General features: G+C 34.2%; 3 protein-coding genes across 3 annotated transcripts; all 3 read right to left on the bottom strand.

Annotated features, from left to right (window-relative positions):
• Window positions 1-2,162: 2,162 nt before the first annotated feature.
• CHR8 (chromatin remodeling 8) lies at window positions 2,163-9,268 on the bottom strand. The gene is made up of 7 exons (XM_078313575.1): window positions 9,091-9,268; window positions 8,509-8,672; window positions 7,300-7,785; window positions 5,869-6,244; window positions 4,117-5,555; window positions 3,233-3,622; window positions 2,163-2,931 (listed from the first exon to the last, which is right to left on the bottom strand). The coding sequence occupies exons 2-7, from the start codon at window positions 8,602-8,604 to the stop codon at window positions 2,311-2,313; spliced, it is 3,408 nt and encodes a 1,135-aa protein (XP_078169701.1). The 5' UTR covers window positions 8,605-8,672; window positions 9,091-9,268; the 3' UTR covers window positions 2,163-2,310.
• Window positions 9,269-13,546: 4,278 nt separating this feature from the next.
• LOC144563834 (translocon-associated protein beta (TRAPB) family protein) lies at window positions 13,547-16,080 on the bottom strand. The gene is made up of 5 exons (XM_078313307.1): window positions 15,734-16,080; window positions 15,080-15,178; window positions 14,551-14,659; window positions 14,129-14,428; window positions 13,547-13,853 (listed from the first exon to the last, which is right to left on the bottom strand). Exons 1-4 carry the CDS (start codon window positions 15,922-15,924, stop codon window positions 14,309-14,311), a joined length of 519 nt encoding a protein of 172 aa, XP_078169433.1. The 5' UTR covers window positions 15,925-16,080; the 3' UTR covers window positions 13,547-13,853; window positions 14,129-14,308.
• Window positions 16,081-18,153: 2,073 nt separating this feature from the next.
• SKL1 (shikimate kinase like 1) lies at window positions 18,154-22,450 on the bottom strand. The gene is made up of 9 exons (XM_078313916.1): window positions 22,158-22,450; window positions 21,717-21,771; window positions 21,556-21,628; window positions 21,256-21,343; window positions 20,527-20,609; window positions 20,016-20,109; window positions 19,179-19,257; window positions 18,858-18,922; window positions 18,154-18,439 (listed from the first exon to the last, which is right to left on the bottom strand). The coding sequence occupies exons 1-9, from the start codon at window positions 22,395-22,397 to the stop codon at window positions 18,371-18,373; spliced, it is 846 nt and encodes a 281-aa protein (XP_078170042.1). The 5' UTR covers window positions 22,398-22,450; the 3' UTR covers window positions 18,154-18,370.
• Between the last annotated feature and the right edge of the window lie 746 nt (window positions 22,451-23,196).

The raw sequence follows: 23,196 nt of genomic DNA, 5'->3' as shown, positions 1-23,196 counted from the left end.
ATTCCTTAGAATTTTATGAGAAGAGCATGAGAATAGATATCTATCGAACAATGCTTGCAAATAAGTGAGAATAATCTTGGAAAATATTTTTTTGTTAGGCTATCTTTTTACTTGATGCAATAACTGAAGAAAAAAACGATAACATATATACTAGCATTAAATAATAAAGCGAGCTTCTTCACTAATTTGTCGTTCTGAATCCATTTTGTTCTGATTGGTATACATTTGAAAGTATACGGTTGTACTGACATGCATCAGTAATAACTTGATTTTAAAGTTTATCCTAAATGTTTTTCATAGTAAGTTGTGATTTTTCATTTGCATTTTTAATTATTCGTAAAATTTACCTTTATATAAAAAAATATTACATAGAACTTTTTTTCTTCTTTTCGCAATATATTCCACCATATCTTAAAGACTTGTCTATTTCTCATCGTATTTTGCTTCCAAATAGTACAAAACGAGAACATTCCTAAATGTGGCCCACATAGTTTATGGGAAAAATGACGCAAGCATGTATATCAAAAAAAAAACTATTGAGGGTTTTGGTATATTCAGCATTTTTTAGATGTTATTTTCGAGAATTAAATATGCATCTCTGTAAAAAGAGACGAGAGCTTGTGTTATTGCAATAAGCTCACGGTTCTGCAAGTATGTGTATCAAAACGAAATAATTTGAACATGTTATCTAGAGAAATGATTGTGCAATTGACTCACATTGCTTTTGCTTAATTTCTTTTGAGCTTCCTTTTGAGCAATTGAATCACATTGCTTCTGTTTTATTTTGTTGCGTGCCCCCTGAAGCAAGAAAAAGGGCCCCCGGTGCCTTGCGCCATCAATCCTTATTCCTGTAAATGTTCTTTGCATTTTATGTTTCAGATTTCGAGCTTTTGCAAGTAGTAATCAATCAAGAACTGGAAAGAAGTTCTCTTTGCAATTTAGTAATCACTTTGTACCCGCAATGCCACCTTGGATATCATCCACTATTGCACAGTTGATTGTTTTCATTTTATTTTGACACCGACCAATTAGATTAAGTTAATCTGACTGGTAGAATTTTTTTTGTTGGGGACCAATATTAGCATGCTTTTGTCAGCTGTCAAGTAGAAATGAATTGAGTTAGCTAATGGGTCAAGTAGAATAGAAATAAAAATAAATGCAGTAGTAGTTTTGGCATGAATCTATAATAGATTTCTATTTACTTTATATTTTAGATAATAAATTTAATAAAGGAAACTATCTAAACTACTCAATAATGGCGGACTGAACCCTGCTGTGGCCAGAGGTTTTAAGTACACAAATTAGGGTTGTAAATTGTAATAGTATGAGAATGAATAATCAATTTCATCTCTTTACAAGCAATTTTCTTCTCAGCCGTCAAGGCTTAATTATCCAAAAAATTAATAAAAAAAATTTCAAAAGAGAGGTTCTCCTGTTGAGTACATCACATCTTTCAAATTGAGGCAGAAATAAAGGTCAACCATGGACACAATTAGTAAATAATATGAAATTAATTATAGTTAAAACTATAATATTTTTCCAATAATTTATAAAATAACACAGAGAAGCATAATTATTTAATAATTTAACGGTACCTGTCTCTGAGAGATTAACTATTATCTTGCCATCAAGTGCCTAAGCTCCGGTGTTATAACACAAACCATGCATTGCTCAAAAAGTTTAACACAGACTATTTACATTGCTCAGAAAGAGTCGGGGGATTTGCACGAAATGATATCACAATTATACCTACTAAATCTATAAATAAGCAACTAAATAAAATATATACAAGTTATGGTATAGTCTGTACAAAAAAAAAAAAGTTACTAATTCATGAACAAAAACAGGAAATTATTGTTATGTACAACAAAAATTATGAAAAATTTTAATACTTCAGAGGTTATGTGGGACAACACCCAACCAAAAATATTTATCCTAAAAGAGAAACCTTGAACCTCAAAATCTCCACCTCATTTTTTCCAAACTCTTTCTAAAAAAGGTATTATCAAATAATACTAGCTAATCTTTTTCTTGCCTGAATTCATAAGAATACCTGATTCTAATTGAGTGGGTAACAGATCCCGCACCCCCCCAACCCCAAACGACAACGGTCATTCTCACCCCTTGGGAGTTAGTATATATGCAAATGATCTGATATTCAATTCATACAAAGAATGATTTTCATTTCCTTGCTCTTTACTTTAGTTATTACCAAAACACCACCAGAGAACTTATGTCAGATAGCCTTCAATCAAAAAAAAAAATGACAATGGTGAAGCAACAATAGCAACAATTATGTCCCTACTCTCACTATTGCTGGTATTCAGATCTCAAAACCCATATGGAACCATTAGGCCTCTTCACCAAAGCAGCAATCTCCTTCAACAAGCTCTTGAACAGCACCAGATCCTCCGACCTAACCCTATTTTTAAAATGTTCCGTGATAGACACAGAATCAGCACTGCCCCCCCTCTCCTGCAAGAAGCTACAGATCAACCTAACCAGCACTTCAGGCTGACTCACCACATTCCTGCTTACACCCCTTCTCACCTCCAAATCCCTCTCGATGGCATCAGAAGCAGCAATTGCATGGGTACCACGGATCCTACTTAATAGCTCAGCTGATGATTGGGTCCTTCCATTAGCAGCCCCAGCCCCAGCCCTGGCACCAACAGAAAAGGAGGTCGAAGTGGTCATTGTGACAACACGGCGATTCACGGTAGACCCAAACCTTTGACGGGGTAAATTAGAGGCACCGGCTAATCCCGCATAGCCAGTCCAGGTGGGAACAGCGAAGCTCTCACGGCTGCGCAGCATATGAGAATGACGTAGTGCCTCAGCTGCTCCCTGTGCAATTCTTGTGGCCTCTTCTTCCATGCGCAGCTTCTGGTCTTCGCTCACATTAAGTATTGCATCGTGATTCATAGCACTCTAGAAATTGAGAAAAGAGGTGTTAGAACAAGGACACAATACCAATAACACACACATGCGCACACACACACGCACACGTACACACCACCTAAAAAATTAAAGAAAGAAAGAAAACACCAGTACATAACTAAATCTAATGAATAAAGGGCTTTCAATGCTCAGGGAATACAAAGGGTGTTCAGTGGAATTCTCATTTTTTATTTTGGGTGGACTAGGGCTCAATTAATTAAATAGAAAACCTAACAGAAGCCACCTTATGCTGGTAAAATGATTTTTAAACAAATTTAAAATAAAAACTAACATGAATCCCACGAGCATCCATAAGGCTCTTGAGTATGTTACTGTCGTCATCGGCCCTTCCATTCTCTTCTTCCGGAACCTTTTCCTTCCCTTTTTCATTTTTCTCTGCGCCCAGATGAGTTTCAGCCCTTATGTTGACATCTTCTGAAAGCTGTCCGAAGATATCAGAGGTCTCTGTATTGCCAACTTCATCTTCTTGGAGCGTAAAGAGGTCCCGCATGTCCTTCGCCTTGAAGAACCTCTTTTGGCAGGGATTTTTCAGAACTTTATGTGTAAGGAAGTTTTTATATATTTGTCTCTGGTATACCTTCTCCTCTATTGTCCCACGAGTGATGAACCGGTATACAGTGACGTCTCGGGTCTGACCAATTCGCCAAGCTCGCTCTCTTGCCTGAAAAAAACAGGAATTATTCTCATTATTTGTCTGTTTCAGCCATACAAGCAGAAATTTGAGATGAATGCAAAAACATCCCTAGAATTGTCAAGAGGCAAAGACCATGTACCAGATAAGCTGTTCCATGTAAGTCAAAGTTGCTAATAGTGTAAAGTAAACACTGTTTTGCAGATACATGGTTTAAAGCAGTGCACAATAAGACCAAAAGTTTCTGACACATTCCAGCTATAACTAATGTCCAACACATTTTCTGGCATCAATTTCAATCATGAAAAATGTTAATCTTACCTTCAAATAGTATAAAATATCTGTTGCAGTAAAGACAAAAAAAAAGGCATTGCTTTATTCCACTTCCTATCCTTTCTTTGCTTATTTTCCTTTTTTCTTTTTTTTACAATTGGGGTCTTAACATGCATTACCTACATTAGCGTGTGTATAAGCAAAAGTTCCTAACCAAAAAGAGAAAAAAAAGAGCTTTCAGTGATTCATACCTGCATGTCAGTAGAAGGGTTCCAATCCGGATCGAAAATGATAACCCGATTTGCACCTGTTAAATTTGTCCCAAGCCCACCAACCTTTGTAGTCAGGATGAACACGAAAACTTCAGCACAGTTGTTAAACTCATCCATCAGAGCAGTTCTCAGTTTTACAGGAGTATAGCCATCCATCCTCCTATAAACATACTCCCTTGACTTCACATAACTCTCTAAAATATCTAGCATCTGTTGGGTTTGCGCAAATATCAAAACCCTATGCCCCTGCTCCTTCCAAACCTTAAGCACTTGATCAAGGACCTGCATCTTACCACTCCTTGCTGGGTTGCCATAGTCAGGATTGCTCCCACTAAATTCTCTCTCCAACAAATCAGGGTGGTTGCAGATTTTTCGCAATATATCAATGCCATACAGAGATTTTCTACTCCCCTCAAAGATCTGTTCGACATCTGAGCTCGCAAGAAAAGCCCGGTACGCTGATCTCTGTACCGGAGTTAAACTGCAAAACAAAACATGCTCGGTTTTTTTGGGCAGTTGTGCATTTACATCAGCCTTCATGCGCCTTAGTAGGTATGGCATGATAATATCCCTTAGCGCCACTGCACACCGATAAGCTGTTGAGACCTGTAATGGGGTCGCATTTGCATAACCACCGATTGTGATCGGTACCGAGAATTCAGCCTCAAAAACTGGTAATACCCCCAATTTCCCAGGAAAGACAAAATCAAATAGAGACCATAACTCAGCCAATTTATTTTGAATTGGCGCGCCTGTCATGATAAGCCGGTGCTTGGTTTGGAAACCCTTGCAAATTAGGGTTATCTCAGCATTTGGGTTTCTGATCCTGTGACCCTCATCCAAAACTGCATAACCCCATTCAATATCAAGCAACTTGTCACAATGAATCCTGAGTTGCTCGTACGTCGTCAGCAACAACCCAGATTCAGAATCAATCACCCGGCTAATGACCTCCTCCCATTTAGCACCCTTTCGGGCCTTCGCCCGCACCTTTCTGTCCTCATCCTCCAACTCCTCACTCCCACTATCTGATGGTGCTGTCCTGGTGGTGATGCTGTGCGCAGAATCATGCAGAATCTCCACGTGGAATTTGGGATACCAAGTCTTTACCTCTCTCTCCCATTGTCTAAGAAGCGTAACTGGACAAACCACAATGGAAGGTTTGTACAGGTTGCTGTTGTGTAGAGAACCAAGGAAAGTGATGACTTGGACAGTCTTACCAAGCCCCATCTCATCCCCAATAATGCCACCCGCCTTCTGGCAGTGCAACTCCCAGAGCCATTGCACGCCAACTTTTTGGTACTCAAAAAGTTGATTGTAAATACGGAAAGGTAACTTGATACCGCCTTCGAGTAAGATATCTGATTCTGAGCTTGCATTCAGTTCTGATTCTCCATCTTCCTCGTCATCTTCCTCATCTAGTGAAAGAACAGAGTGAAGAATTTCATCATGAAAAGACCATAATTAGAAACTTGAAATAAGAAATGGGACATATTCTGAAGGAAATTGTCAAGGGACAAATTTGGCTATGCCAAAGTGAATTCGAAATTCCAGCACTTATACCCAAAGAAATAAATCAGAATCATGCAGCCATAATGGAGGGACTATAACCACTTTAAGTGGTATCATGACAACTATTGAAAAATGAAATATAAATATACTGCTTTACAACAACTAAGAAATACAGAACTCCAATAAAAAAAAAGAACTTAACAAATAAAGTTATTTTACCTATAACATCCTGTGGTTGCTCCCTCCTCCATTTCTTGTCAGGCAACGGCCTCTGTTGCTTAGCATTTTGTCTCCTTTTCTTTTTTCCTCTCTCCTCTCCATCTGAAGCAGGTTGTTCAAGAGGCCTTCTCACCCTCTGGAATGGAGCAGTCGGTGGTTCCAGACTTGGTAAAGAAGCTGGATCCATCAGCTTCGTTGTAGGCCTGGCCTGCTTAATCTCAGACAGTGATCTTCTAACCCTGGCAACTATTTCAGACTCACGGGTCCCACTAGTAGAGCTTGAAGATTGGGCCTGGGTAGATTGTACACGCTTCTCAAAGCCCTTAAGGCTGTGAAATGGTGTCAACAATCCCTTTCGGACAAGTTCCTCCCTTTCCTGATTAGAGAAAACAGGTGTACATTAGTAACAAAAGGTTAGATGTAACCACAGGGATGATGAGTTTCAATTTCCTAGAAAGAAAACGATAACAAAATGACTGGACATGTTTGGCTTATATTTGATCTGGAGTACAGTATGTCAAATGAGGAAGTGAGAGAAAGACACGGGGACATGCTTAAATTATGTTAGTTGGAAGTTCGTGCTCAATTAATGCAAACTTGGTTTGCAGGCAATGTCTATGAACCTAACTATGCAACCTCAAACAGGGTTCGCACACAATGACTGCGAAATTCCTAGTTTTAATTAAAAAAAACTCAGTTAGAGCTTGTACTACATCAATGCAATATATAAAGTAAATTACATATAACTCTTTAACAAAAATTATTTGTGGTATCTTAAATAGATTGGGCCTTTAATGTTTCCAGCTTACATTTGATCTGGTCTATATTATGTGAAATGATGAAGTGATAGAAAGACACGGGGACATGCTTAAATTATATTAGTAGGAAGTCCGTGCTCAATGAATGTGAACTTAATTGACAGACAATGTCTATGAACCTAATTACGTGAACTCAAACAGGTTCGCACACAATGACTGTGAAATTCCTAGCTTCTAAAAAAGCTCAGTTAAAAGATCCGTTCCTCTCACTCTTAAATTTTAATAGCAAAATAAAACATGTGCTACACCAATGCAATATATAAGGTAAAATTACATAAACCCTGATAGTTCACCAAATTCAGCATTAATTATTTTCCATTTTCTTTTACCCTTTTTTTTTATTTAACTTGATATATTTTATTCAGTCCTTGAATTTTATATTATTCCCTTTTATTTAAGTTTTGTGACCAATCAATTCTTTTTTTTTTCTGAAAACATGGTCTACAACATGTTCCTTTTTTCATGGGAAGTGATACAGCAACAAAAGAAAACTTCATTATCTCCCTAATGGGTTACACATACCAAAAAAAACACCAGAATCCACATTTTCTTTGGAGGATTAACCAACCGCAAGAGAAGTAGACGAGGGAAAAGAGGGAAATATAAATATTACCGTCTCCATGAATCCAGTCGAGGCTGCATCCAATACTGCATCAAAATCTGCATCATCGTCATACGAAACCGTCTTGACGCGCCTTTTTGAACCTGCACCTGAGCTCTCCCCCTCATTTTTCAAAATGCCCTTTCTCTTCTTTGGTCTCTCTTCAACCAATTTTTGGAGTAATGTCTCCTCTCTCCTAGAGGGGCCTGCACCGAATTTCGAAATCTCTCTCTCTATCTGTGCTTTAGCCCTCTCTAGGCTCTTCAATCGATCAGTTGCAAGTGCCTTTTGGAGGTTACTCCCTGTTTTGCTCTCCTCAGTCTCTTCTTCGCTGGTTGAAGCCTCGGCTTTGATGCTAGAAGAAACGGCTTCAATTTCAAGCTCGATTGCATGCAATTTATTTAGAAGTTTGGTTTCGGGTTTGGCCGATTCATCATTTTCTTCTCCACTGTGAGAACAGTCGTTTGATGCAGTGCCATGCCTGGAGTCATCATTTGCCTGTACAAGATATTCATACAAAAGGATAAATCTGTGTTGTTTGTGATCGGTGATGATAGTTCCAAGTATTCAAAAACTAAAACCAAAGCAATGCCAGCTGAGATATTTATTGGGGAAATGAAATGCATTAGTGGATTTGCCCATCTTCATTGTAAGACCAATGGAGATGTCCATTCTTTGACATTCAGTAGTACATGCATATCCTTTTCATAAAAGAATGAAGAGACTAAATGTGGGAGCAACATTTCAGCCAAGTAGGGATCCAGCAGATAGTTATATTTTTTCCATTTTCTATAATTTGATTATGATACACAGTTCAGGACAGAATTGGAGGTAGGTAATGGGTATATCAATTTTTTAAAGCAAGGAAGAGGAGACCTCATTTCAGTCATAGCCTTCTATTATGGGAATTTGATATTAGAAAGTTTGTATACTGCCTCTAGTGAAATACTAGGGTATACTTAAGAGTGATGAGCTAGAACTTAATTTATGTAGCGTTGAACTTACTTTCTATTTCATGCCTACAATAGAAAACTACTGTTTGGTTCTGCACAAGGTACAAAATTAAAATGACACCAAGTATCAGACAGAGAATTTAATACTGAAATGAGATAGTGTATGATTTTAACATCCATGTCAACCACAACAAAAAGTCATGCATGTCATCTTTCATGTGCAATATACATGCACGATCCTTCCTTCTCCTCAAAAGAAGGGTTTTACCTTGGACAATATTTTCCTTTCGACATCTTCCACATTAGCTGATGTGACACCAAGGCTATTAAACAAACGCTTCTCCCGATCCTCTTCTTGATTCATTTCTAGGTTTATTTCAGTTGTGTAGTTTATATATCCAATATTAGGCCACCATAAGTCTGCGCCCAAACCTGTTAAAGGAAAATAACGAAAATAAATCACCTCTCAAACAATATTAGAAATAAGGATTGCAAATACCAGACTGATAAGGCTTTGCCTTTTAAGTCAAATAATTGGTGTTTAGTCTCTTCAATTGGGCACGGTGCACAAGGAAGCAAACTAAACCAGAAAATTTGTAATATGCAAATTAAGCTCCATCTGGTACCTAAAGAGACGGAGCGAGGGGATGGCCAGCTGGGGATTCAGTCTACCACTACCCCCCCCCCCCCCCCCCCCCCCCCCCCCCCCCCCTCTTCCCCCTAAAACATTAAAATTAGTGTACCGGCTGCTACCATGGTTTGGAAAATCTATCAATCGGATGCCCATGATTCCATTCGATGCTGCATTTTGGTTTTGGGCGAAAGAACGCTTGAATGGAAAGAGACTTACCGTGCTATTTACGGCCGATTCTTCCTTCTTCCTTCGAGTTTGTTTTCGACTGATGAGACCTGAGATTCGATCCCTCCCTCTCTCACTCTCTCGGAATAATGTATCTCTCTATTTTCCCTCCCTCCCTCGCTCGCTCGGCTCTCGCCCTCCTAAAATTGAGTCGGTTTATACGACAAAGGCTAAAAAAATGGTCGAAGACGTTGAGGTAACAAGCACAATACCTTTTGCGTAGACACCCTCGCGAAAGGTAGGTTTTAAAGAAATGTCCTCCAGGTTTTATTATGTTTGAAGGTACGTATTAGGTATTGTCCTCTTTTGCGAGCAGCATTGCTTGAACAATTTGTCTCAGGTAATTTTTTTGATATGGAACTTTTATAGGTCTAAATGAATCGGATACGGATTGGATAATAGTAAAATTATATTTATATCTGTTTTTATTTTTCGAATATTAGTAAATATATATATAAATATTTTTAAAATATATATTAAATTATATGATATATATTTATTATTCAGATATAAATAATTAAAATTCAAAATCATATCCGAATACGGATACGTACGGATATTCGAATATCATATATCATATCTAATTTTCAGATACAAATTCAAATATTACATAACCTGTTTGCAGCCCTATATATAAATATAAGATAAATCTCAAAATTTCTACACCGAGAAATTGCTATCCGCTAATTGCTTATTAATAGACACTTTATTTATTGGTAAAAGTTATTTTCAATTTTTTTAAGAAAAGCAAATATGAAATGACAATCGTATTAATAGAATTCGAGTACTAAAAATTGTGGTGTTAAAATTAATACTTGTTTTATATCTTTGTAAAAAAAAATTATATCTAAGTCGGAAATAATAAATACACGAAGACATAAATATCTATTTTTATATTGTTGTTAAATATCCTTTAGAAGATTATGCGAAAAATGTAGATATACATATTTGTCTAATATTGTGTCTAATTTAATTTTGACTACTAAGACATAAAAAATTATATTTGATTTTTGTAATGTAGTTTCTTATATCATCTTATGCCCTTTACATCTTTGATTAACTACATATGACTCAGATTCTCAGAATATTTGACTCTAGAAAAAAAAAATCAGAGTATATGCGAAAAAAGATGTTAATGTTTTTCGTCCACAAAATTCATTTTATTATTATTTAGAGGACAAGACTGTAATTTGCCAACTCAAGTGCTAATCGTATAAACGTGTTGTATTTCTGAGCCACAATCAACGAGGATTGAAAACCTGGAGAATAATTTTTTAACACTCGGTCTATCAAATTCCAGGTTCAGCCACCAGCCATGACATAATTTTTATTCAGCTCATCTCCAGTCTCTTCTAAGAACTGGAGATGATTTCTCTCAGAACTCTGACCGTTCGATTCAGATCACACTGTTTGTGTTATTTCTTATTTTATTTTTTGATAGACAAATAATATAGAAGAATAAAAAGATGATTCTTTATCTCATACAAGAATGATTAGAGAAATCCTTAATTATATTTGATAGAGAGATAAAACTGAATTAATACATTCTTTCAATGAATATGAAAAAAAATTCACTGTATCAGCCCCCCCCCCCCCTAGAAATTAATAACACGATAGATTTTATGACTACACTTTAAAAAAAAAAAAAGAGTTACTCATTTATCTTTATAACTTTAACTGTTTATCAAACATATATAACTCTATCAAATAACACGACAAAATTTATGACCACACTTTAAAAAAAATAAGAGTTACTCGTTTATCTTTTTTAACTCAACTGTCTATCAAACATGCATGACTCTACCAAATAATACGACATATTTTATGACCACACTTAAAAAAACAAAAAAAAAACAAAAAGATAAGAAGTACTTGTTTATCTTTTAAAACTTTAACCGTCTACCAAATATATATAACTCTACCAAATAACACGACAAATTTTATGACCGTGTTTAAGAAAATATAAGAGTTACTCGTTTATCTTTTTAACTTTAACAGCCTACCAAATATATATAACTATATCAAATAACATGACAAATTTTATGACCACACTTTAAGAAAATATAAGATTTACTCCTTTATCTTTTTAACTTTAACAGCCTACCAAATATATGTAACTCTATCAAATAACATGACAAATTTTATGACCACACTTTAAAAAAAAATCACTCGCTATCTTTTTAACTTTAACCGTTTACCAAGGAAACAGATCACCTGCCCTCCGGGATGCAGGAAAATCCTGCCCCCTAAGTCACTGCGAGTGGGACCGGTCACTGTTATTTTTTAAACTGGGGGCCCACCAATAGTGACTCTGGAGGCAGGAATTTCTTGCCCCCAGAGTAGCAGACGATTCGATCTCGTCTACCAAACATAACCCTACCAAATAACTTAGACTGCCAAAAACTTTTGTGGCACAATAGAATTTAACTATTATCATTTTCAAATGAGACAATAGATACTTTGTCTCTACATTCATTTTAATTATTCATTTACCAACTATTTAGTCTATTATCCTACCAAACATAGTGGCAGTTTGAAGCATATATTTGTGATCATTTAGTTTAGATAAGTTTGTATTTCTTCTTACGTTAAATTATCTTACACGGAAAATTTTATTCTTCATTATCCTCAAATTTGTTTTGCTTCCAAACAGAGTATGTTTGATTAGAATGTAATATCAAGGTTTAACATGATAACTTTAATCATCACTTTCAATCAGATAAAGAGTTACTGGTTTATTTTTTTTCCCCATTTTATTCATCTATCAAACATTAGCCTACTAAATATAGCTGTAGTTTGTAGCATATGATTGTTATTCCTTGATTATTCCTGAGCTATTTTGCATCAAAATATTGCTTTTAAGTCGTGTTAATTTTATCCGTAAATAAAATTGACGCATGAGAAAATAATACAAACGGCCCGTTTGGATGGCCTTTTTGTATGGAATGAGAAGGATTTTATTTCTCTTTTTGTGTACGGTGGATGCGCTTTTAAGTCAACATCAATTATATTTTTGTTTATACTAATTTAATTGTCGTATTTTAACTATACTTTTTTTAGTATTAACAAAATTATACAAATTTTCTACAAGTTAGGTCTAATTGATATGGTACCAAGTTCGTAATTTGGTTGATACATAATTTTTATATAATTACTGATAGTATTAGTTTAGATTTGCATATTATATTTTATAAATTTAAATATTTTCAATAAAAGTAGACTACTTGTAATATTTAAAGCAATTCTTATCTTAAAATCTTAAAATTAATGTGCAGACAACAAAAATGAATTTGAATAGATATATATATTTTGAAAATAAATCAAGATTTTTCATAACTATTTTTATAGTACAAGTGTACAACCACACATTCATTTTAGCATATTTTCATAATCATTCTAGTGTATACTAATGTGTAGACACGTGATAATTATATATCAGCAATTATGCATATAATTATTTTATACTGCATTTAGAATGTATTTGTGCGTACTTATTTATGCTTTTAATTATTTATGGTCACATTTATAATTCAAATATCATCAAAATTAATATAATTTAATATCTAATATATGTCCTGTACATACTAATAAATTAATTTTTGGTTGTCTCGTTTTTATATAAGCTGGTGCGTAATACTTGCAAGTCTTGCTCCCTCGAATTGCTAGTATATTACAAATTTACAATCACATAGTTGCCCCTGTTTTTATTTTAATCCGTATCAATTTCATTATGGGGCGTGGATTGTACATAAATTGATGAGAAAACGTATCCATTCAACGCATATAACAAACACAAAAGAGTATAGCTAATATAACAAGTGTCATTTCAGTCTATATAACACCAACTTCAAAACCTATCAAATTGAGTTCAAATGATGAATCCAAACCGTTCAAGCTAATTTACTTTATGAGTGATGCATTTTACATGCAAACTTTTTATATTTTTGAGTTATTTTAGTATCAAATCAAGCGGCAAAAAAATTGAAAAATGAATGTATTAAAATTAATTTAAAAACTCACACATTTGACCGCTTGACTTGATACCAAATAAACTCAAAAACTTATAAATTTTACATGTAAACGTACAACTAATGAAGTAGATCAGTTTGAACGGTTTGAATTTATTATTTGAATTTGATTTGATAGGTTTTGGAATTTGTATTATATAGACTGAAATGACACTGATGTTATATTAACCATACTCAATACAAAATCATCCCAAATTCATGTATATTTAATAACTGGCTACATTATAAATAGCAATTTCAAGTTTTTCGTACGTTTTCGTGATATAGATAATTAAATGACTGGTTTCATTATTTAACCACAAACATGCCTCAATTTTGAAGTATTTCGTATGTCAAAGGTGATATCCATCACCAGTAATTGACCATTTCTTCAATCAAGTCGAAAATCGAAGAAAAATAAGTACAAGAAAACATTGATATATCCCTCCAAATTGATGATCTCTCAGATTATTAAAAACTAAAATAAAATTGAATGTCATTTAACAGAAATCTATTGCTACATCAGTGATAAATAACACATTTCAAGGTTACAACTATTACGCAAAATCCCTACACAAAAAAAGCTTCTTTTCTCAAATAAAAAGACAATGCATCCATGCATCTGTTTTTCTTTTAGCGCCTCTTCTTGCCACCCTTTCCTGATTTCGACGGGCTAGCTACCATGTAGATAAAGATCCCCACCAGAGTCAAAACTGAAACTAGAGATCCATATTTTGCCGCAAGTCTCTGAAATTCAAATTTTAAAAATTTAAAACAACAGACATTAACTTTCAGTGTTATATATAAAGAGAGAATCTGACCAAATCCCGGTCCAGTAGTCTATCAGATTAAATTCTGTTCAATAGTTATAATACTACAACTGATACCCCCATCAGAAATACAAGAACAATAACAGATAATTATTATTAACTTTAAATTTGGACATTGCAAGGATTCAATCAGGATCCAATTATAGTACAGAGAATATAAGCAAAAACTGAAATTAATGGACAAAAGTTTACCTTAGCCTGGAGAAATTGAAACCCAGACAAGCATTTTTGAGTTGTTGCAAAAAAACAAAAACAAAAATTAGAGAATGCCAAGTAAAAGTGTTATGTAGAAATTAACGCATTAGGCACAATTTCAATTAGTTGCCATGAACATACAAGTTTTGGTCAGAGCGGGTACAAAGTATGATACCACTACCAAGAGGTGCATATTATAAATTTCCGTTTGTAGTTACAACTCACCCATTCAAACTTCTTCTCAGGAGGTCTCTCAGCAAGGATGTCAATAGGACGGACAGGAGATGACAATGCCTCCTAAAATACCAAAAGAAATTAGCTCATGGATACACAAACGAATCATTTAGTAAAGGGTGAATATAACAATAATCATGTTGGGGCAATTGATAGTTGATTAACTGTTTAATTTGAAAAGATACCTGAAGGGCAGCCTTATTCGGTACACGGAATTTAACAACAGCAGGTGAGCCATGGAATACACCCTTAACATCAGACTTCAAGACGAAGGAATGTGAAACTGAGGCACCTCTGAAATATTTTCAAAAACAAGTACAGAGATTAATAAATGATTCTATTCTAAAGGAGCATCCCTGAAAAGCTTATGGTATGTCATTACACCTTCAAACAAATTATGTTAGGAACCAAAAATACCATATACCCTTCCAAGGCATTATGAAAAAGAGATGCTTCTTGCTTTGCTTCATCATCAAATATGATGAAACAAATCAGAAAAGAGAGGCCACTTTGGATTCAATTTCAAAAGGACAAAGAGTCATAAGAGAGATCCCTTGCATTTTTAAGAGGGGCATCCTGGATACTTTCTTTTTTATATTTATGCTCTGCAATTTTAATTCTTTAAAACATCATCTAGATAAATTCTCCTTTTTATTAACAAAATATGTGGAATTGTAAAGGTGGAAACACAACTTTACCAATATAATAACTTACGGATCAAGCTTTTCCCATGTCTTAGTGGCAGCTCCAGAAACAGTCTCAAACACCTCCTGTGACCATGAATCATCATTCAGGATCACATCATATGCCGTCCTGAATAGTATATTTAATACATGGAGAGATGAGTACTAATTCTGCAACTATAGAAACTAAACACATTTCCTGTAGGAGAACGCCATAATTTCTCAATTTAGATTAATAGTAACAAGAAATATTAGACGTGTTGGTACAGTGCTTGCTCCTTAGGTTTAGAATTTTGTAACCAGAGAAATAAAAGAAATGCACGACTCTTAAGAATTTATGAGGGAGACCTTTAAACTAGTAGCACTAACAATCGCCCATTCAGATAAACCAGATCTGAGTATATGAAAGGAAAAGTAAAATTTCCCAGACGAGTTAAACAATAATTTGATGGTATACATTAACAAACGGACTCACCAATTAATTGGAGAAAAAAGTAACTAATTTAACAGTTAATCGGAAGCAGTATAAATATAACACGCAATTCTACCATATCCAGTCAGAAAAAGAAGTAATTCATTCCAATTTCGCATCTAAGTTCTCGTAGATCATAACATTATGCATCGACAAATTAAATAAAAAAAAGACTCCAGTTAACAGAAATCTAGAGAATCAAACAGTACATACGTGGATCCCTCGTTGTAGAGATCGATCGATACGGTGACCTGTTCGGAACCCGATTTCAGCCTCTCGAGCGAGACCTTCTTGTGCACCAGTAGGAAAGGGATCGAGGCGTCCGATGCATGTGCGATTGCGGCACAGCCGGCGATGGCGACTAAAAGCAAGGGGAGGAGGAGAAGAGATCGGCAGATCGCCATGGCTGTTTTCTAGGGTTGTAGTTCAGATTTCAGTTGAAAAATGAAGAGAGAGAGAGTTTAAAACGGGCGAGTAAATGTAGAGATCTTGTCGGATCTCTAACCTGTTTACCAAGTACCTACTCCGGATTCTATACAAGAACCGTATGGAATGTAGACAGAGTTCGTATCCTCTCAGTCTCAGGTATCTGTATCTGACACTTTTGTATCCAAAATCAACGGTTCAGATTAATTCGATATTTTTAGCTTTAAACTCCAGAAGTCCGTTTTGAGATTCGTGCCAAATTGAAAAAACTAATTATCTTGTTTCTTATTTCTTGTGATACGAGTAGAATTAGAATGTTATTATTGAGCTAAAATCTAAACATGCGTCTGGCTATTTATTTTGTTTCTTGTGATACGAGTAGAATTACAGTATTTCTAAGCTTATTTAGAGTGCTTTTGGATCACTCACGAATAAAACTAATTTTGAATTAACTCCATTATTTTCAAACTTTAGTGATCCAAACACAAATTAGCAAATTAGGCTAGCTAAAAAATAGTCCTATTCTACTAATTCATAAAAATAGTGGATTAGCATTAAATAAATATAATATTAGATTAAATAAATATTATATAACTAACTAACTAATATTTTATTTAATACTAATCTAATCTAATATAATATTATATTTGTTTAATACTAACTAACTAACTAAAAAAATCACAATTCCTGCACTAATCCTTGCACGATCCAAATATACTCTTAATTTTTTTTTATTAAGTTTAACTCCTAAAATGATTGAATTTAATTCAAATAATAAATCTAAACTTTAACGATCTATTTTACAAATAATGTGGTTACATACAAAATTTATAAATTTTCTAATTAATTTAGTATGAAAATTAAGAGATCGAAAATTATTTTAAATTAACTTATAAATTTTTGAAATCTATAAATGATTCTTTTCAGATACTTAATTTGGAAGTTTTAATATCATAATATGCATCTCTTTTTGAAATATAATAGAACGTAACATGTCTTGGGGTGAGTGTTTTTTTTTTTTTTTTTTACATAACGTAGCATAAGCTTTTCTTTTTTTTGCAGTTGTACCTTGATAATCCAACAATAAATCATTTTTTTTTCATTACACACTCGAAAGACTAAATATAAAAACAAAAATTGGTAACAAAATAACATAGAAAATTATATCTAGAGAAGTTGATTAAGACAATATTATTCATATGAAAGACGTAGATTGAAATCTATTAGATGATTATCTTTTTAAAGGACAGGGAACCCTTGACAATGTGTTATCTTGATAATCTTAACAACAGTTTCTTAAAATCATGCCAATTATGTTTTAAAAAATAGAAAAAAAAATTATAGACATTTTTATTTATTTTTCTTATATATTAGTTGTGTATCAATTTTTATATAATTTAAATATTGATTTCTTCAAATGCCTTTAAATATGGACCGTTGTAAGTTTTACGTTATCTGATGAACTGTAAAACTTAAATAAAATTTTGTCAGTTTTCATATATATGATATGTATAATATATAAATTATATTTTACTTATCAGATTTCAAACATGTATACAGGTTAATTTCTAAACTAACCGTTGTCAATTAATTTGCACTGCTTTTAAATACATTGACCAGCATCTCTTTCTAAAATAATAATAATAATTTAACTTAGCGCAAGGCATTTTTCTCTATATTTATCTCCAACCAAATTTTACAAAGAAATGTTTAGCCCACAAGAGGAGCTGCCAAATGCATATGCGTTACGCGTATTGTTCTTTATATGGATTAAACAATTCTGTTGGTTTTCATTATGCAATCACCTATGAACCTTTAATTAAAAATAAATAAAAAGCAATGGATTTTTGAATTTGGTATATCAAGTGAATACTGGAATTGGTCTTATTTTCTCTCTTTTGAACAAGCCTTTGAAAAACGCAAACAAACATCAATTAAACAAATTAAACAGCTTTTAACTCCTAACATGAAAATCTTCTTAAATGATAAAAAATCGATTAAATCGTTGAATGACACCTGCTACTAAATTATGCTATGCATTTTTTTTTATAGCTTGCTTTTGAATGAAATCAGTAGGTATTATCAATCATTTTTAAAAGTGTAGCTATTGACTATCAGAATCTAATCCTCTGAAGACAAGTCATGCAACTTCTCTAGAATATTGAAATAGAAGTATCTAATAAAAAAAAAATGCCAAGAACTATGGCTGTAGCTGAGTGTCATCATTTATAGATTGAATATTTAACAACAAAAGGCATCTTAAGTAAACAAAATTACAAAAAAAAAAAAATGTGCATCCGGACCTATGGCCATGGCACTAAACAAGAGAGAAATTTGCGCAGGCCCCTCAGTAGTAAAAAACCACCACCTATTTTATATGTTCAAGCAATTAATTTTATTTCTTACTCGCCTTTTTTTTTTTCTTCAAAATGGTTTCGCAGCAGCTTCCATCATCTTTCTGACCCTTATCAGCTTCTCCACTTGCTTCAATGTCTATAATGCACAACACAAACACAATATCAATACAATTCAATCAGCCAAAAGGAGTATGTGTCGCTTTTCCAAATTTTTTGTATCTCCCATATATTTCTTCGCCATAGCAAAATTTTCCCTTGCACCAGCAAAATATCCCTTCCTATATATACCGGTAAAGCTAGACAATCTCAAATTTAATAAACAAAAGATGTCAAACTATGCACCTTATATCACTCCCTCTCTATATATTAAAGTTACCTAAATTATGGTTCATTTACAAGACAAGAGAGCCCAGTTGCAGTGTTGCGGTAATTAGTAAGACACAGAAGTTACCAAGATGGCTAATCTAATCAAGGTATAATACCACCATTACTGAAGTTTCAGACAAAAATTTACTTATTTTTAAAAGTTCAAAATAAAAAAAATAAAAACTAACCTCCAATGCCATATCCTCTACAGTGACAAAATCCAAGTTGTCGTATCCTTGTTGTGTAGCTACTCCTGTCAGATTTCATTGCATTTTACTTTATTGGAGAGTTACAAGTTATACTGAGAGGACGGTTCCTCCCACAGACCTAAACCCCTGAATAACCTACAAAATCATTGTGGATACCCTACAAAATAAATTTATTTTCTCCATGTCATCCCTGCTTCCCTACCCTCCCGCCCTCTCTCCCTGAGTTTTGTTAATATATTTTCCAATAAATTTCTTGTTAATGCAATAAATCTGATTAGCATATAAGAAGAAGAGATATACTTTCGAGAGATACTGTGGCATCAGCAATTCCATATCCTTCTTTCAATTCATTATACCTTGCTGAAAGCGCACCTAGTACCTGAACTCATGCAATTAGATAATTAAATAGTCATATAAAACAAATAAATTAGGAATGCATAGAACACTGGATTCCTAATTAGTCCCAAAATTTAAGGAATATGCACCAACATTGATACCGTATAGGTCTGCCAGCAACAACACAGTAACAGAAAAAGGACCTAACTGCAACCAGCACATAAGTAACATGTAGTGGGTTCACTCATTTTTTATTGTTTTAAATTTTCCTAGGCTAATTTGGTGACCAATTAGGTAAAGGACTCTATGACCAGTATAGGTATGTCACTAGGAAACACAGAGAAACAAAAAAAAAATACGGAGGTTCGTGTAACATCATATCGTACACAGACTAGTATTATGCTCAAATTAGTATGACCATCCATAAGAAATTAACAAAGAAATTTAGTCACATTTTAATGGAAAAGGATGAAAAAGGATTGGGGCTTTTGTTCAGTAAGGAAGCCTATAAAAGGAAATGTTTCATCAAAATTTACTAAAACCCAATGATCAACAACTAATTGTTCCGTAGAAGCCTATAGAAGGAAATGTTTCATCAAAATTCACTAAAACCCAAAGATCAACAACTAATACATCTCCCCTGTCCTTTTGTTGTTTGTACATCATATATGTCAAATATTTTAAGGTAAATATGGAATAAAATGGCATCTTTTTTGGTGGTCTCTGAAAAGCATCACCTTTTGCAGGGGTACATTTGACATGTTGAGATCAAGAGGAGTATAATTTTTTTTTTTTGCAAACCTCTGAAAAGGAATCTGAATTTGTTGTGGTTTCCTTTGCTAATACATCCAATGGAAGGTCTATCCAAATAGAGATGCCATCTCTCAGAAGAGCCCTTTGAAATTAAAAAGTACCATAACTAAGAGGTTGGAGAAAGATCCCTATTAATATAATATATTAAGGAAATATACTAGTATCACAGGAGTATTTAGCCAACAATACAGCACCAGTATGAGCCAATACAAACTGCATTTTTCTTAGGATTTTGTTTGATTGTGTATGTCTCTTTTTAAGAATAAGGAATCTAAAATAGGGACACATTTTTTTCTGCTAAATTAGGCATTGCCAATCTCCAACAGTTAATCATACTATTTCTACTCTAGTATCCTTTTTATTTAACTTGACTATTCTCATTCAAACTATGGTCATACAATTTTTTTTAATGATTTGGCAATGCTTTGGAGATAATCTTCTTCTGTTAACCCTCAAAATTATAAGAAAAATAATATTATAACACAGGAATGAGACTGACAAGTTAGTTTTGCTCTGCACAGCACTGTCACCTGCACAAACCACCAACCTCCCCATGGCAGACAACTGCTTCAGCACCTCTGTCTGACAAGTTTTTGTACCAACAAGGCATAATGAAATCACAGCAGAAGTACTAGCTTAATTATTTTTTTGTTCTAGTATGAAAGGGATGTACCACACCCAGAACTCATTTAGGTTTCAACTGGCTTTTACTCTAATTTGTAACTCCTACAAACCAGAACAAGACAAAGTAGTGACCTAAAGACTGAATTGTTGACCGGTTCAATCCAACCCATTTAAGGCCACTGGGATAAGTACCAGATTAAGTGGATGTTTCTTGACCTGTGGTTGGTTGGGTCAGACTCAACATAATCCAACTTCCTAGGATCCCAATGTAGTCCACTGAGATATATGGAGAAAACACAAAATTAAGTCTGCCTAAAAACAACTTAATCTGACAATTTGCAATTTCAACTAATTCAATCAACTGAACTAAAGCATAAATGGATAGGGTTGTGTTTCCATTACAAGTGGGGAGGTCTGGTCTGGTCTGGTCTTATCCAGCCCGATTTCAAGCCCAGCCTGACCCAAACCAACTCATTGCCAAGCCCAAAACTCAAATGGTACACAGGTTACAGTATCAAATTCAAGCTCAAACATCATCAAGAACATAGAATAAAACAAAACAAAATAAAAATAAAGATACTAACAATACAGATGGCAAGTCTACCTCAGACTCTTTAAAACCTTGTTCGTCAGATTGGAAAGCTAATTTGGCAGCAGCTTCTCCCCCAAATGCATCTTTTACCAGACTATCACTATAATACACAAAGATAAATTATTAAATGAGATTATTTATTCACTGAAGAATAAAGCCTAGATCCAGCCTAAAACTTAAATTAAACATCCAAAAATATCTCCTCTATATAATTGTGCAGGGATTAAGTCACTCTCAAATGGGGTTTTGGCATATGATAAGGTTAGTAGATAGGCATAATAACTAGATGGCAATTCATAAGGAGAACAAAACCTGTCAAAGAAGAAATATCTCAATGAATCAGCTAAAACTTTTCCAAGATGACTTTTCATTGGACAATCCATCCCTAAAACGAATAAAAAAATTATGAAATTAAGTCATTGACAGTGAAAGTTCTATATAAATGCGTGACTGATTTTGAATAGTAAGCATACCAACAAGAAAAATTGATGTTCCCTTTAGTTCATCTGCCAACTCAGCAGCTTTCGTCTGCATTGGTATGGTTATAGCATGTTTAATTATATTTCAAAAAATCCATAAACTGAGAAATCAATTAACTTAATTCTGATTGATGATAGATTTGAATAGTGAAATGAATAATCCCAGAACTTGGTATCCTATGGTGGAAACATATATCGGTTTCTTCCGTACCAAGTATTATAGTAGCGTCTTATTCATCTCCAGTACTGTACAGTACATACATACTAAAAGGGTCAAAACCATTTTTGTTCAGTACCAGTCGGTCACTGCATACTGGTGCGGTGTTACATGCTGGTACCAAGTCTGAGAAGTGAGAAAACATCAGGAAACAATTTCATTAAACGCACCTTGCCTTACAGATACCAACAGGTACAGTATTGGATGGAATTTCTTACCTTTAAATTCGATTGAAGCTCAGCTGGAGTGTCTATAGCAGAGAAGCGGACAAGGAGGGGGGATCTTCTGGAAGTAATTGGGGTTGCTCTCCAGTGGGAGGAAGAACTTGAGAGGGGTTTTACCAGGGAGGTGCCATGAGAGAAGAATTGAAGGGAGCCAAGTGAGGGGAGGGGAGACAAAGAGGCAGAGGCGTAGTGGCAAGGGGAAGGGGAAGGTAAGGTTGGTACTCTTATCTCCATTTCAGCACAAACACACTCTTACTAAGGTGAGGTGCTTTGTAGAGGAGAAGTGGAGAACTAGCGATAGCCGATAGGACAGCAATCTATTTGGAGCTCATCGCCTTTGGATCAACTGGACGTGTCCATTTGGAAATAAAAATAATAATAAAAAATAGAAACAGTATAGTATTAAGGAATCAACTAACAGTCCCCCTACTTCAGTCCCCTAAATGTCCCCCTAACTAACTAATGGATAAAGCACAATAGAAATCACTAACTAAATGGGAAGCTACTAACTACTTTGAAGACCACTTATATTTGAAAAAATTAACAACTGGCACGCTCATGTATGGATACTTATACGCGCAAGTATTACCATATAATATATTAAGTATTCATAGCTAAGACATTAAGTATTAAAAAAAAACTGGACATCAACTTTCTTTTACATATTCATCTTTTACACATTTTTAGAAGTGGGTTTTTTTTGTCTATTTAATCTCGTCAATATTTCTAACAATATGTGAGGAATTTTACAAATCTAAAACCACGAACATTTTCTATGTAATTTTCTCTTTCAAATGAGATCCATGATGAAGTACTTTCGGGTCCTTCGTCGTTCAAGTATTCATAACTCGGTGTGCAAGTATTCATACCTTGTCAAGTATTATTCTCTAAAATGCCAAGTATTCATACTTACTCAGTAAAGTGTGAATATTTATGTTATAAAGTATTTATGAGAAATCCACACAAGTGTCTTTGGCATTAATTACTTGGGGGATCATTACCGATAGTTTTTGTAAAAATATTAATATCTAAA

The sequence above is a fragment of the Carex rostrata genome, chromosome 13, assembly GCF_964058835.1.
Source record: "Carex rostrata chromosome 13, lpCarRost1.2, whole genome shotgun sequence".
In the NCBI taxonomy this organism is placed as follows: domain Eukaryota; kingdom Viridiplantae; phylum Streptophyta; class Magnoliopsida; order Poales; family Cyperaceae; genus Carex; species Carex rostrata.
Note: the sequence above shows the minus strand (reverse complement) of the source record. Positions and strands in the feature narration are given on the sequence as shown.